Source organism: Electrona antarctica, assembly GCF_951216825.1.
Source record: "Electrona antarctica genome assembly, chromosome: 13".
NCBI lineage: Eukaryota > Metazoa > Chordata > Actinopteri > Myctophiformes > Myctophidae > Electrona > Electrona antarctica.
Genome location: NC_136794.1, coordinates 2,989,281 through 3,006,661, shown reverse-complemented (window position 1 = coordinate 3,006,661; position 17,381 = coordinate 2,989,281). Strand labels below are relative to the sequence as shown.

General features: G+C 45.2%; 1 protein-coding gene across 1 annotated transcript in view; it reads left to right on the top strand.

Annotated features, from left to right (window-relative positions):
• The window catches only part of kalrna (kalirin RhoGEF kinase a), a gene marked incomplete at its 3' end in the record, with an annotated part of 163,675 nt that overhangs the window by 10,845 nt on the left and 135,449 nt on the right, over positions 1 to 17,381 (top strand). The window contains exon 2 of the mRNA XM_079518619.1: positions 13,512 to 13,586. Within this exon, the coding sequence (XP_079374745.1) occupies positions 13,512 to 13,586 (75 nt within the window). The remainder of the gene's footprint in view (positions 1 to 13,511; positions 13,587 to 17,381) is intronic.

Here is a 17,381-nt window from a genome sequence, read left to right as displayed (position 1 = left end):
TTAATAGTACCAAACAGACTGAAGCCAAACGACATTGGCGTGGACTTTGACTGCCGGGGAAAGTTGGCCTGTGTTGATTCAGCTGATCGCTCCGTTTCACGTTCCATGTACAAAAAAGGTGCTATTGGGGAGGATGTCTTAAAATTCAAAGCTAGACTGCAAGTATCACCAGCCAAGTACCCTATTGCCCCGAATGTACTGGCAGACGACTCTGATCATAAGACAACCTCCATTTTCCATGACTTAATTTGTGGAAAAAGAACATCGAATGTCAAATTGTCTAGTCCCCGATTATAATACCATACGTTATTTTTTTTAGGATATTTCCATTGGAGGAAAGAAAAGACGTAGTCTTATATTCTGGCCAATAGGGTACAATCTGTCAATCTGGTATCCCGACATCCACACTCCACTCTGTCTAAACTACCATGATTGTGAACAACACCTAGAATCCATCGCACACATAACAAATCAAATGGATGTAGTGCGTACGATTTTTTTTAAAATATTGCTCGCCACGACCGTATTGTTGACCTAGACTCTAGGTCAACTCTAGGTCCTAGAGTCTGATGCAGCTCGGAATTATATGCCATCCTAGTGCAGCAATGTATAAACATTCATGGGTGTTACCGGACTGGTTTAGCTCAAGCCCCCAAAGTGAGACTCTCCAACGTTGAGGCTGCTCGGCCCTAGTGGTAAGAGCGGGGACTGCAGGCGGACCCGTGGAGTTATGACGAGGAAACGCCGTGCAGCTGGGGTTTAACATTGAGCGCCCGTTTGCACAACATGAATGCGGAAGTAGACCGTTCTTGCGGGTGCTTCAAAACGCCACTGTTGTTTTTGTTGACACCAACACAATTCCATTTGATACAGTGAAGTGTTGTGTTTTTTGTTTTTTTTTGTTTTCACGCTCTCACTTGTAATCTTAGCAATTTTTATTTTTATTTTATCCGAACTAATGTAAGTTGAATACTGACTTTTTAACAAATGTGTATTTGTAATTGTATGTCTACTGTAATGTTTATTCTTATGTGGACCCCAGGAAGACTTAAATGTTTATTCTTATGTGGACCCCAGGAAGACTTAGCACCAGCTAATGGGGATCCTTAATAAAAATCAAATCGAATCAAACCATCAGTCACAAGGATGTCCTGATTCTGGAGGTGGGCTGTGTCTTTGATGTAGATTCGCCATACTGGAATATTTGGAAGCCATGGCCACGCGGCCATGGCTTCCAAATAAACTGACATAAACTGACCACGAGTGGCCTAACAATAGCTGGCATGACAAAGACCAAAGCCAAACATTTGGCCAAATACTGCTCTGTTTGGGTTGTTCTAGGCAGTGTGTCTGTGTGGAGGAGAAGGTGTGTGTGAGCGCGCGCGTGTGTGTGTGTGTAAGTGCTTGCCGTGCGTGCGTGCGACGTGCACGTGCGTGTGTTCCATTTGATATCCTTCTATCACAGCAGCTCATGAAACTTGCTGCTGTGTTTGCACATTGCTGTACTTCACCCAGCAGATATGGGAGGTTCTTTCTGTCATTATGTGCGTGAGCAGAGCGTGCCAGTAATGTAAATGGCTGCGTACAGTATGCCGGTGGCATCGCTAACTGATGACGTAACTATGGTACGTTTGGTCATTGGCTGGGTGATCGCCCCGGGTATTATTTTCATAGCTCGACAGAGTGCATTTCTAGTTAGTCATGTTTTCATAATCTCTGTGGGTGATCGTAATCCGTGGACAGTATGTGTCTCTGATGTCTTGGTGCAGTGGACAGATGGTTATTAAATGTAACTCGGTTTCCAGTTCATTTTGTGTGCAGTGGGTGCCCCCTCTAGGGAGGGAGACATGGGTCATCTGCCTATGACGGCCTTTCTCAATCGCAAAGACTGTGCTCAGTGAGTCTGTTAAGATTTGTCTTTGTTTTGGGTCGCTCACGGTGCTCAGGTGTTCTGCCACAGTGTATTCTCTGTTTAGGGCCAGATAGCATTCTAGTTTATTCTCTGCTTTTGGGTTGCTTTCTTTCCAATGTGTCAGATAGCTTTCCCTTTTGCTGTCTTATAATTTGGTTATTTAATCTCTCTCTGTCTCTCTCTGTCTCTGTCCCTGTCTCTGTCTCTGTCTCTGTCTCTCTCTCTGTCTCTGTCTCTGTCTCTGTCTCTGTCTCTGTCTCTGTCTGTCTCTGTCTCTGTCTCTGTCTCTCTCTCTGTCTCTCTCTCTCTCTCTGTCTCTCTCTCTCTCTGTCTCTCTCTATCTCTCTCTCTCTCTGTCTCTCTCTCTCTCTCTCTCTCTGTCTCTCTCTCTCTCTCTCTCTCTCTCTCTCTCTCTCTCTCTCTCTCTCTCTCTCTCTCTCTCTCTCTCTCTCTCTCTCTCTCTGTCTCCCTCTGCAGATGTCACCAGTGATTATAGTTCATTCTGTCTCAGGGGAAGTGTTAGATTTCCCTCATTCCTGCAGTGTCACTGTACACACACACACACACACACACACACACACACACACACACACACACACACACACACACACACACACACACACACACACACACACACACACACACACACACACACACACACACACACACACACACACACACACACACACACACACACACACACACACGCGACAGGGAAATCCCTGAGTGTGTCAAACCATAATTGAGTGCACAGACGATGATGGCTGACTGTAGGGGGGGGGGGGGGGGGGGGGGGGGGGGGGGTTGGGAGAGAGAGAGAGGGAGAGAGGCTGATCTCCAAGCTTAACGCACGAGTGATACCGGCAGTCATATAGTTTTAGTGATCATAGCTTAGTTTTTATTCAGTTTTCATTTTCTTTTTTCGGGTAGGTTTCATTTAGTTTCGTCTGCGAAAGAAGGTTGTGGACCAACAACATTTATGGTCATTCATTCAAGTTTTATTTATTCTCGAAATTACACTGAGTAATTAAACTAATTTTCAGTGTTGTCGAGTAATACAATATCATATAAAAAAAGTTAAAAAACATCACAATACATCAGAAGATCAGGAAAAGGAAAACAAAAGGTATGCATGTGAATTACAGAGGTTAGCTAAGACAAATTTCAAAACGATCTAGTTTTATAACAGTTTCATATTGTGTGGATCTGTATGCTCACCAAGGTTTTAAAACAACTCGGGGGTACCAATGTGGTACATTTTAATATAGTTTGCTGGTCATTCCATGTATTAGGGCCACATAAGTTAAAAGCAGATCTACCAAAGTTCAGAGTTAACTTTTGGTACCTTGAATTTGGGAAAATGACTTGAGAGTCCCACTTCAGAAATGATGATGTATTCAGGACAATCTCCAAGCATGGCTTTATACAAGAACAGGTGCCAATGCAGTGGTCGTCGTAATATTTGAGGAAATGAAAACTGGATACAAATACAGTCATGTCAGATATAAAAAAAAAAAAAAAACAGTCTGTAACGATGCATTGTAACAGTATAATATAACAATATACAATATAATAATAATAATAATGAATTGCATTTTATAGCGCTTTTCCAAGTGCTCAAAGCGCTTTACAATGGTTCATACATTGGGAGGTGAAGCGGCGAACAGTCGACGCCAGCGTCCTCACTTCCCACAAACATGAGCATCGTGCCTGTCACAGGCATGCCTGTCAGACATGCGACCTGTCCCAAACTCTTCTCCCTTCTGGCTCCAAAATTATGGAATGCACTTCCCATTGCAATCAGAACTGCAGCCTCACTCCCGAGTCCCAATCTTCCGCCGTAGTCTGAGAACCCACCTTTTCAGACTCCATCATGGCCCGTAGCACTTACCCTGGCCTAGCCCCTTAGATAAGCACTTTATTGCATTTCATGTAGTCATAGCACTTTATAGATATATATAGTATAGTATATGTATAGTTTATATGTATAGTTTCAGTATATAGATATTCCACTGTTACGTTCTTAGCTTACGCATGTTTCATGATAACTGCTTTTTATGTATGTGATGTATTGCCATGCTTTTTGTTCTTGCTTGATGTAAATCGTTCTGGATTAAGAGCGTCTGCTAAATGCCTAAATTGTAAAAACAGACAGCAAGTTCAGTCAGGAAACTCAGGCCCTTTTTCCACCGGTTGGTTCCCAATGGGAACCGGTTCAGTTCTTTTTGGTTCTTAGTCCATGAGCCAGAGCTCCAAAATTGGAACGTTAATTATGAGTTGAGTGTGCAAAACCATACCTATATTAGATTGTTATCACCATGAAACTTCCCCAATTGAGTACTTACACGAAGACAATGATTTATTGTATTACACATTTTACATTTTTAAATATGCAGGAAAATATGCAAAATAATAAAAAATATGAAAAAGCTACTACTGTGGAAGGATTATCATGTATTAATTTACTTGTATTGATCCTATGAACAATTTAATATAGGTCTAGTTCTTCCCACCAATTTTGGAGCTCTGGCTCATGGACTAAAAACCAAAAAGAACTGAACCGGTTCCCATTGGGAACCAACCGGTGGAAAGGGGGTCTCAGTGCAGTTGCTGCCGGCCGTTCATTGGCTCAGCGTCACATTCTCATTCACATGATTCACTTCATCTAATCACACACTCACTCCATCTTCATACCGGCTATTTCAACTGGAAGTTTGCACTGCTCATCCTGCTTGCTTGCTGCTGCACACTGATACTGCTGCGCTGCTGTCTGCTTAAACTTTTGCTGCTCACCCTCCTCCACCCCAGCTACCACCTGTCTCACCCTCCTCCTCCACCCCAGCTACCACCTGTCTCACCCTCCTCCACCCCAGCTACCACCTGTATATCTCCATCCTCCACCCCAGCTACCACCTGTATATCACCCTCCTCCACCCCAGCTACCACCTGTCTCACCCTCCTCCACCCCAGCTACCACCTGAATATCACCCTCCTCCACCCCAGCTACCACCTGTCTCACCCTCCTCCACCCCAGCTACCACCTGTCTCACCCTCCTCCTCCACCCCAGCTACCACCTGTCTCATCCTCCTCCACCCTCAGCTACCACCTGTCACCCTCCTCCACCCCAGCTACCACCTGTCTCACCCTCCTCCACCCCAGCTACCACCTGTCTCACCCTCCTCCACCCCAGCTACCACCTGTCTCATCCTCCTCCACCCCAGCTACCACCTGTCTCATCCTCCTCCACCCCAGCTACCACCTGTCTCACCCTCCTCCACCCCAGCTACCACCTGTCTCATCCTCCTCCACCCTCAGCTACCACCTGTCTCACCCTCCTCCACCCCAGCTACCACCTGTCTCATCCTCCTCCACCCCAGCTACCACCTGTCTCACCCTCCTCCACCCCAGCTACCACCTGTCTCATCCTCCTCCACCCTCAGCTACCACCTGTCTCACCCTCCTCCACCCCAGCTACCACCTGTCTCATCCTCCTCCACCCCAGCTACCACCTGTCTCATCCTCCTCCACCCCAGCTACCACCTGTCTCACCCTCCTCCACCCCAGCTACCACCTGTCTCACCCTCCTCCACCCCAGCTACCACCTGTCTCATCATCCTCCACCCCAGCTACCACCTGTCTCATCCTCCTCCACCCCAGCTACCACCTGTCTCACCCTCCTCCACCCCAGATACCACCTGTCTCACCCTCCTCCACCCCAGCTACCACCTGTCTCACTCATCGCCAAACCATAATAAATATACATCTCATTTTTATATTCAATACATACATTTTCCATCCATTCATGAGTTGTCCTGACTGAACCTTATAGACCTCCATATATGTAGCTGACCTGTTCTGACATTCCATATGTTGATCTGACCTCATCAAACCCTGTACACTCACTCAAGACACACTCTATATATGGCCAAAATAGAATTAATTTCATATGCTGATCTGATCCCCCATGCCGAAGCGTCAGCTCTCGCCCGGCAGTCTGCCGTGCTGTCACCCAGGCGGATGCGTGCACGCCCTCGGGGCGTCTTACTGGTAGTATACTACTGTGTGCGTGTGTGTGGCCGTGTGCGTGTGGCCGTGTGCGTGTGTGTGTGTGTGTGTGTGCGTGCGTGCACTGAGTCAGCGCTCTTCTCTCTCTCCATGTGGTTGAGCCACACTGTGCCGATGATGTCATCACTCCAAGAGAAAAGCCTTACCTAGAGAGAGAGAGAGAGAGAGAGAGAGAGAGAGGTTTCAGTAAACATGCTCGGTGTTATTTATGTATGTCGCTGAAACATTCTGTTTATGTGCACACACACACACACACACACACGCACGCGCACACACACACACTAATTCATTCTTACACACACATTGATACGTGTGTGTGTGTGTGTGTGTGTGTGTTGTCACTGCTCACCATGACAGAGGCAGGCTATCAGGAAATGATGTCACCGCGGCACTGTGAGTGGTTGATATAGTACAGTGTGTGTGTGTGTGTGTGTGTGTGTGTGCGTGTGTGTGTGTGTGTGTTTCTTCTTCGTACAAAAATAGAAATATGTCATGACGGCACGCACGCATACACGCACGCAGTGACAGTGATGGGAGATGTGTGGAGATGGGAGTGGATCGGCGGAAGTAGCGGGATTTTGGCGGAAGTTTCGCTCTAGGAAATGACGTAGACGCTTTACAAATTGTTGTGACCAGGCTTTTCTCTCTGTCTTAGGTTGTGGCCGGGCTTTTCTCTCTGTCTTAGGTTGTGACCAGGCTTTTCTCTCTGTCTTAGGTCGTGACCAGGCTTTTCTCTCTGTCTTAGGTTGTGACCAGGCTTTTCTCTCTTTCTTAGGTCGTGACCAGGCTTTTCTCTCTGTCTTAGGTTGTGACCAGGCTTTTCTCTCTTTCTTAGGTCGTGACCAGGCTTTTCTCTCTGTCTTAGGTCGTGACCAGGCTTTTCTCTCTGTCTTAGGTTGTGACCAGGCTTTTCTCTCTGTCTTAGGTTGTGACCAGGCTTTTCTCTCTGCCTTAGGTTGTGACCAGGCTTTTCTCTCTGTCTTAGGTTGTGACCAGGCTTTACTCTCTGTCTTAGGTTGTGACCAGGCTTTTCTCTCTGTCTTAGGTTGTGACCAGGCTTTTCTCTCTGTCTTAGGTTGTGACCAGGCTTTTCTCTCTGTCTTAGGTTGTGACCAGGCTTTTCTCTCTGTCTTAGGTCGTGACCAGGCTTTTCTCTCTGCCTTATTGTGACCAGGCTTTTCTCTCTGTCTTAGGTTGTGGCCGGGCTTTTCTCTCTGTCTTAGGTTGTGACCAGGCTTTTCTCTCTGTCTTAGGTTGTGACCAGGCTTTTCTCTCTGTCTTAGGTTGTGACCAGGATTTTCTCTCTGCCTTAGGTTGTGACCAGGCTTTTCTCTCTGTCTTAGGTTGTGACCAGGCTTTTCTCTCTGCCTTAGGTTGTGACCAGGCTTTTCTCTCTGTCTTAGGTCGTGTTCAGGCTTTTCTCTCTGTCTTAGGTTGTGGCCGGGCTTTTCTCTCTGTCTTAGGTCGTGACCAGGCTTTTCTCTCTGTCTTAGGTTGTGACCAGGCTTTTCTCTCTGTCTTAGGTTGTGACCAGGCTTTTCTCTCTGCCTTAGGTTGTGACCAGGCTTTTCTCTCTGTCTTAGGTTGTGAATAGGCTTTTCTCTTCGCAGATAAGTAAGGATGGGACCGAGGCTATATTGATCCCAGGCTATGTATACACACGCGCACACACACGCACACGCACGCGCACACGCACACGCACACACACACTAGTCTCGTTCCCATTAGTGAACCAATCACTAGCAGATGTTCCTGTCCAGGCTGAGTATGACATCATCCTCTGTGATGCTGTTAAGTGTGTGTGTGTGTGTGTGTGTGTGCGACTGTGCGCGTGTGAGCGCGTGCATGTGTGGTAAATGGTAAATGGTGCAGATTGTGCAGTACATTCACCCATTCACACACCCATTCATACACTGATGGCGGCAGAAACCATGCAAGGCACCAACCAGCACATCCGGAGCAATTAGGGGTTCAGTGTCTTGCTCAAGGACACTTCGACACTAACTCTGGGGGAGCCCCCAGGGTTCGAACTGGCGACCTTGCGGTTACCATCCAGCCACTCTACCCCTGAGCCACCGCCGCCTGCATGTGTGCATGTGCGTGTGTGCGAGAATGTACGTACCTAGCAGAGAATGAGAGATAGCCTGGCAAGGCATTCATAATGTGAACGTTGATGGTGTGAATGATTATTGGATAAGGTTGGTGCGTGTGCTGGGTGGGTGGATGGTTATATCACTATGAAGGATGGTGTGTGTTGGAACAAACAATACTATACCTATTACCTACAATCTTGTTCAAAACAAGGAAAATAACTAATTATAAATTTGTATTGGCATGACCATGACGTGGCGGTCCGCAGATACTTTTACCCATTTAGACCTGACGTCGAAAATACAAAAAATGTCTTCTAAATCCTCACAGTTTTCTGAAATACCTCATGTTTCCATGTCAGTGGTGCTCAATATTTCATGTCAAGGACCCCAAAAATCATATGTAATTGTGCCGCCGACCACCATCTGAAAATATGTTGTTCCAGGGACCTCCCCAGAAGCAAAGATTTGAAAAGCGTTCGCTCTGAAAGAATATATATATTCAAAGATTTGCAACACATTTTCACGATTTAAAAAAAAATAGCAGACCTACAAGCTCATAGCGCGGCACAGAGTGCCGTGCTATGAGCTTGTAGATCTGCTATTTTTCAATAGCTAATGTATAACATAATGCTTAAAACACGAAAAGGGGTTCCCGCCCAGAATGGGTTATAAGCAGGGGTTGCATATGGGCCGTGGGTTGAGTAGCGCTGTGATAGACAATAGGGACTTTAAGCGATGACGGCTACGGCAGTCCGCTCCGGCAAACCAGGAAATGGATCAGTGCTCGATATATAAACCTGCTTGCCGTCGCAGCCCTTTCTACTATACGGCAGAACCTACTATTACCAGAACAACTAATACCATATGTCATATTAACCATGTTTATTAATTTAAAACGGTTTTAGAATAACACAGATTGCTCCAGCACCTTCCTCTTTTCTACTGCTGATCATGTCCAGGCAGCGCATGTCAAGAATGAAGCAATATCGGCACGTTAGCTGACGCGCGACGGGGTGTTTTTTAAAAAGAATGTGTTTATGTTTGACATAGATAGATAGAGTTTTTATTAAAGTGTCCTACATCATAAGATGCCCAGCCCGCACAGGCTTACAAGACACTCACAAAATTGTACATATATAATTAATGATACATATACACAAATAGACAGTTACTCATGGATACATCGTTCTCCAAGGTAACTGCCATGCCTTCTCTATGACACATACTGCATAGACCAGGGGTGGGCAACTGGCGGCCCGGGGGCCACATGCGGCCCCCACCTTCACTTAATGTGGCCCTCAGGTTAATGTCAGAATACTGATATATTGGTTTCAGCTGTTACTATTCCACAACATGCAAAACATGACCCGCTTTTATTACTTCAGTCTAAATTAGTAGCTCATTGCTTCAACCCAAGTATAATTAAAGGCATTTGAAATTACATAAAAATGTTAATTTTCAGGATTCTAATTAAAAAAATAGCAAAAATTCAAGATTTCAATTCGAATATAGCAAAAATAGTCGCTCTATGTAGATCTTGTAGCTACGACAGTAGCTACGACAGTAATATATGGCCCTAGGGAGTGAGTGTGGAAATATAGTGGCTCTCTCCATCGTCAAAGTTGCCCACCCCTGGCATAGACGGACGCGTCACCATGGGAACCAAAAATGGATGGGAACCCGTCGCCGACGACGGCTGTTTTTGACGATTTTGACTGCTACGGCGATTGCGTCATAGCCGCCGTACCTCCGCCTATAGCGGAGCCGTCCTGAAAACCGCTGTTGTTTAACCCATTTAGACCTGAGGACGATTCTATTAGGCCTTCTAAATCCTACACAGTTTTCTGAAAAACCCTATGTTTCTATGTCAGTGGTGCTCAACCTTTTTCATGTCAAGGACCCCCAAAAAATATCTGGATTTGGCCACCGACCCCCATCTGAAAATATGTTGTTCCAGGCACCCCCCAGAAGCAAAGATTTGAGTTAAAACATACACTGAAAGAATATATATTCAAAGATTTGAGGCACATTTTGATGTTTTAAAAAAATAGCAGACCTACAAGCTCGTAGCGCGGCACTCTGTGCCGCGCTATGAGCTTGTAGATCTGCTATTTTTCATTAGCTAAAGTATAACACGATGCTTCAAACACCAAAAGGGGTTCCCGCCAAGAATGAGTTAAAGTCCCTAGTGTCTACCATGCAACAACCTGATACTATATGGACTAAAGTTCTAAGTCGCCACGACTGATTTCAGTCATTTGAATTCCATAGACGCCAAGCGTGTCTGCGCACCGAAAATAGCAGATCTACAAGCTCACAGAGCTTGTATTTCTGCTATTGTCGGTCGTCAGTTATTTTAAAGAGGGAGTGCCACATTTCTTTTTATTTTTCCAGTTTTTCATGTGTCTATGAGGTGACAGTACTTCATTAGACACCCTGGAGTCGTTTTCATGCATGTTCAATGGTGTATTAACTTTGTATTTAGGTTTCTTCCTGGAGGCTGAACCCTTGACAGTCAAACGGGCCAATGAAATAAACAGTAATATAGTGACATCACACTATCAGCCCCTCCCCTAACCCCTCCCCCTTTATCATACAACTACAGCTGTGGGTGCGGCTTCAGTTCAGGTGGATCACCACCCATCACCACCCACCAGGCAAACCAGGCATACTTAATATACTGGTGGGCGTGCCCACATAAAAACAACATTTTAACAAATACTGTACACTTTTTTGAAGAAATTATACCTCCTTATATAACAATAAGACCTGATGATGATGATGTTTTAGGGTGGGAAAAAATCACGGCACTCCATCTTTAAGATGAAAGAATATTTGAAGTGATCAAAAGTTTTTAGAAGCATATCTTCCAGGAACATGAGTGGGTCTCAGAAATGTCGTGATTCCTTCAGCTGCTCCGGCCTATAAAACATCATCATTACATCATTACATCATTACATTGTCTTATTTTGTCTTTCTTGCATTGATTGATTGATTGATTGACCATGTAAAAACGGGTGTGGACAAATCAATCCACACGCGAGCTCAGATCAGACGCGAGCTTTACGCCGAGAGTCAAATTAAGTCACGACGACGGAGTGATCTCGCTGTACGCACGTTTTTTTTTGTCTACGCCATACACTTTGATAAACGAGGGCCACTGACCTGTGTGTGTGTGTGTGTGTGTGTGTGTGTGTGTGTGTGTGTGTGTGTGTGTGTGTGTGTGTGTGTGTGTGTGTGTGTGTGTGTGTGTGTGTGTGTGTGTGTGTGTGTGTGTGTGTGTGTGTGTGTGTGTGTGTGTGTGTGTGTGTGTGTGTGTGTGTGTGTGTGTGTCGAGGGGAGGGGGGGGGTCCCTTGTCATTTGTTTCCTGGGGGTGTAGCGCCATATGCTTCTGTGATCAACAGCTACTGTGCACGTACACACACACACACACACACACACACACACACACACACACACACACACACACACACACACACAGAAACAGCGTGTTTGTGGTGAACAGCTGGGATGGGGAAAACATGTGCTCATGGATCAAAGGTGTGTGTGTGTGTGTGTGTGTGTGTGTGTGTGTGTGTGTGTGTGTGTGTGTGTGTGTGTGTGTGTGTGTGTGTGTGTGTGTGTGTGTGTGTGTGTGTGTGTGTGTGTGTGTGTGTGTGTGTGTGTGTGTGTGTGTGTGTGTGTGTGTGTGTGTGTGTGTGTGTGTGTGTGCGAGCACGTTCCTTCACTCCTCTCCTCTCCTCTCCTCTCTGTTTGGCATTATTTAACACCAGATGGTTGCAGTACAATAACAGTTATGTAAAACGTGTGTCCCTTGCCAGTCCTGCTGTGTGCGTGTGTGTGTATACTTATCCGCGTGAAATATCCAATCTATCGGCTATTTTTAAGAGTACGACACCCACCACCAAATTAAATGACTTCTACTGGATCTCTTCTCCACTAGTCCCTCCCTGACATTTAGTTCTACTGGATCTCTTCTCCACTAGTCCCTCCCTGACATTTAGTTCTACTGGATCTCTTCTCCACTAGTCCCTCCCTGACATTTAGTTCTACTGGATCTCTTCTCCACTAGTCCCTCCCTGACATTTAGTTCTACTGGATCTCTTCTCCACTAGTCCCTCCCTGACATTTAGTTCTACTGGATCTCTTCTCCACTAGTCCCTCCCTGACATTTAGTTCTACTGGATCTCTTCTCCACTAGTCCCTCCCTGACATTTAGTTCTACTGGATCTCTTCTCCACTAGTCCCTCCCTGACATTTAGTTCTACTGGATCTCTTCTCCACTAGTCCCTCCCTGACATTTAGTTCTACTGGATCTCTTCTCCACTAGTCCCTCCCTGACATTTAGTTCTACTGGATCTCTTCTCCACTAGTCCCTCCCTGACATTTAGTTCTACTGGATCTCTTCTCCACTAGTCCCTCCCTGACATTTAGTTCTACTGGATCTCTTCTCCACTAGTCCCTCCCTGACATTTAGTTCTACTGGATCTCTTCTCCACTAGTCCCTCCCTGACATTTAGTTCTACTGGATCTCTTCTCCACTAGTCCCTCCCTGACATTTAGTTTTACTGGATCTCTTCTCCACTAGTCCCTCCCTGACATTTAGTTCTACTGGATCTCTTCTCCACTAGTCCCTCCCTGACATTTAGTTCTACTGGATCTCTTCTCCACTAGTCCCTCCCTCACATTTAGTTCTACTGGATCTCTTCTCCACTAGTCCCTCCCTGACATTTAGTTCTACTGGATCTCTTCTCCACTAGTCCCTCCCTGACATTTAGTTCTACTGGATCTCTTCTCCACTAGTCCCTCCCTGACATTTAGTTCTACTGGATCTCTTCTCCACTAGTCCCTCCCTAACATTTAGTTCTACTGGATCTCTTCTCCCTCCCTGACATTTAGGTCTACTGGATCTCTTCTCCACTAGTCCCTCCCTAACATTTAGTTCTACTGGATCTCTTCTCCCTCCCTGACATTTAGTTCTACTGGATCTCTTCTCCACTAGTCCCTCCCTGACATTTAGTTCTACTGGATCTCTTCTCCACTAGTACCTCCCTGACATTTAGTTCTACTGGATCTCTTCTCCACTAGTCCCTCCCTGACATTTTAGTCTTGTTGACGAAATTGTCAATACATTTAGTCTCATAGTTTAGTCATCATAGTCATAATAGCGTAGTTTTTATTTAGTTAGTCAACCAACATTTTCTGTCATAATTCTTGTTATTATGAGGATTTAAGTTAAAACTCTAAAACGAGAGTAAAATGTGGACTAGTGGAGAAGAGATCCAGTACGAAGAACTAAGGCCATTTTATGCTTGGTTGCACTCCTACAATAGCAGATCTACATGCTCACAACGTAACTACTTCAACTTTCCCAACACTGCATTCAAGTAATTCTCCCTCTTTCTCTCTCTCTCTCTCTCTCTCCCCCCCCCCCCCCAGGGTCCTTCAGGAGTGATGGTATCAAGGCGTCTGATGTACTGCCTGCACTAAAAGAGAAGATAGCGTTTGTTTCAGGTGAGAGTCTGTGAGACGTGCAGGATGTCTCTATAGCACACACACACACACACACACACACACACACACACACACACACACACACACACACACACACACACACACACACACACACACACACACACACACACACACACACACACACACACACACACAGAGAGGGAAATATACTAGAATCTAATAAACTAGAATTCTATCGGGAGAATGCACCGTAGGGCTGTCAATTCACCTCTATAATCCCATTCGAATTGCTTTATTATTTTTAATATTTTTAATAATTTAAAAAATGTACATTAATTTTAGCTAATTCTAGCCTATAATACACATAATACCAAAGTTGGTTCATTAAAAAAAAAGTTGGTTATGCACGTTCTGTCCACTAGAGGGCCCCCCATCCAAACGCCAAAGCTATTTCAACACGACATGTAATAATGATTGTAATGGTTGTCACGGCACAAAATGAATAGCGTTTCATAATACTGAGAACAGACTATAGTGCACACTGAGCACAGATTTATATCCATAATGCCAACTTGAGTAAAGAAAATAGCACACTAGTGAGCAATGCAAATGAATAGGCGAGTGTGCTCCGGTGCGGTATTTCCCAACGCGCCTCACTCCTAAAATGTTCCAGAGTGGACGAGTGGTGATCTCTATTCTCTGGTGCAGCCATTTCCCCGTTGCTTCAGCCTCTCCGCCATGTTTGTTTACGTGCAGTGCTGCTGCTTGTCTGACCCACGCTCTCTCACTCAGTAATAAAAAATACCCTTATCGTTACTCGGTATCGACGAGTACTTAGTATAGTGTTGATATCACGTGACCCGTCACACGACATGCACCTTTTCACATGCTGGAAGGCAAGAAGCGGCCGGGGCGATTTCACATAGCGGTAGATTCGTCCAATACATTTAGCGAGCAGGTTTATTTCATTAATATTATGAAATTCGTTCTGACAGCCCTACTACACCGTGGCAGAATACCTGAGCTCCGTGACCGACCCAAAACAAAGAAACATCTTGACTAGGTACAGACTCAGTGAGCACAGTCTTTGCGTTTGATAAAGGCCGCCATAGGCAGACCTGCCTCCCTCCCTAGAGAAGACAGACCTGTCTCCCTCCCTAGAGAAGACAGACTATGCCCTGTCTCCCTCCCTATAGAGAAGACAGACTATGACCTGTCTCCCTCCCTAGAGAGAAGACAGACTATGACCTGTCTCCCTCCCTATAGAGAAGACAGACTATGACCTGTCTCCCTCCCTAAAGAGAAGACAGACTATGACCTGTCTCCCTCCCTAAAGAGAAGACAGACTATGACCTGTCTCCCTCCCTAAAGAGAAGACAGACTATGACCTGTCTCCCTCCCTAAAGAGAAGACAGACTATGACCTGTCTCCCTCCCTAGAGAAGACAGACTATGACCTGTCTCCCTCCCTAGAGAAGACAGACTATGACCTGTCTCCCTCCCTAGAGAAGACAGACTATGACCTGTCTCCCTCCCTATAGAGAAGACAGACTATGACCTGTCTCCCTCCCTAGAGAGAAGACAGACTATGACCATAGGCAGACCTGTCTCCCTCCCTAGAGAAGACAGACATGTCTCCCTCCCTAGAGAAGACAGACATGTCTCCCTCCCTAGAGAAGACAGACCTGTCTCCCTCCCTAGAGAAGACAGACCTGTCTCCCTCCCTAGAGAAGACAGACCTGTCCCCCTCCCTATAAAGAAGACAGACTATGCACCCAGAGAGAAGCACAACCACCCCACCCTATGGGACTAGTAATGTCTAAAGAGGTCAGAGTCATGAAACCACTAAGGCTTTAGTTTAGACCAGGGGCCTATTTCACGAAACTTGGATTAACTAATCCAGGATTTAAAGCGCAAATATCATGCATTTTATCATGGGTTCAATAGTGGGTGAAACGTTACAATGGTAATATGTTGTAAAACAATGAGTAATGGTAATATTTAGTGGTTTTCACTTTTACAAAAATAAAATAAAAAATATATAATATAATATAATATAATATAATAATTCTTCTTAAACACTTGCACCACAGCAAACCTATTCTGGGGGAACATTCACCAAAAGTAGCTGATCTACAAGCTCACAAGCTGTAATGATAAGGTTGTGCAGCCTATATATTTTGGTTATTTGATTTTATATAGTGCTTAAATTAGTCCTTTAATGCAGACCGATAAAAATAAGGCAACATAAACCCATAATAATTGAATAACCCAAAGTTCGCTTAGAAGGTCCGGCTCAAGGACCAAATATTAGCATTTAGATTTTGGTCCGTTTGGTGTTCACACTGGACTTTGTAAAGCGTACCAAATATGTAAACAAATGACAAGTGGACATGTTCAGTGATGTAAATAGTTATAGTTATAGTTATGGGACGCAATAAACCAACAGCCTCTGCGTCCATAAGACGCAACTTTATCCTGGCTGCACTGAAGACTATGGCACTCTCTCGGTCACACACTGTTCTACGTGGAAGTCTAGCACTCTTTCGGTCACACACTGTTCTACATGGAAGTCTAGCACTCTTTCGGTCACACACTGTCCCCCCCCCCCCCCACACACACACACACACACACACACACACACACAGAGAGAGAGACACGACATGATGAGCCCTCGATCGTTTTAAACGTATTTCTTGGACCACTCTGGAATAATATTGATCGTTATACATATACAGGTCTGCTAGTACTAACCTTTTATCTCAAATTGACCGGCCAAAATAAATCCACGACCGATTTTAGTGTGTTGCTCAGCTCGCTTGTCACTCCAACTTTCTTTGAGCTTGGTGGATGCGCTTTCAACGCAAATATGAATCAGCTGGTTAACAAGCCTCGTTGACCCTGACCCTGGTCCCTGACTTGACTTGAATTGGCAATCAACGGCACTATTAATGGCAGCTGTATAAACGCTTCTCTTTTGTCTCTTGTCTTGTGTGTATGCGTGTGTACTGTGTAGGGCAGGCCATTGGATTCTTCCCTGTAGACAGGGACTCAAGTGACTTCTAAGTTCCACTTTTCCAAAGAAACACAACATTATTTTACATCCACAATGGCAAGCCTATTTGCATTTTGGCTAAGTACAATAATTGCAACTGCAAACAACTTTTGGTTGGTATATTAAGCTGTGTTAAATCCACTGTTGCCCACTATTAGTATTTCTTACTGAGTTGTGCTTGCTAATACTACTAGCCTACATAAAAACATATACTGTATAGGCCTATTTGATATTTTTGTCTCCACCAGGCCGAAGGCATGGGGAGAGAGTATGTTTTGCACTCCGTCCGTGTGTGTGTGTGTCCTTCCGTCCGTCCGTCCGTCCGTCCGTCCTTCTGTCCGTCCGTTATCAGCTAATCTCCGGCACCGTTGGCCCGATCAATGCCAAACTTTGCACACACACTCCCTGGATGCCAACAATGAACCTCTGCCCCACAGTTTCCAGAACGGCCTGTTATAGCGCCACCATGAGGCAGCTTTTCACATTTTTTACCTAAAACTGCACCGATCTGCGTGATACGTTGCATGCACACTCCCTAGAGGCCAAGGACAAACCTTTGACCTGCATTTTCCGCATCTGCCTTTTATAGCGCCACCAGGAGGCCGACTTTTGTAAAACACATTTTTTGATATTACTCCTCCAGATTCTGTCCAAAAATCTCACAAATCCATACACAGTATCTCTATGGTCATGTGCTCAAGTCGGATCTGTCTGATATTTCATATTCCATCCTAATTGGCTATAATTGGCTTTCACAGTTTGCAAGATTGCCCCGTTTTG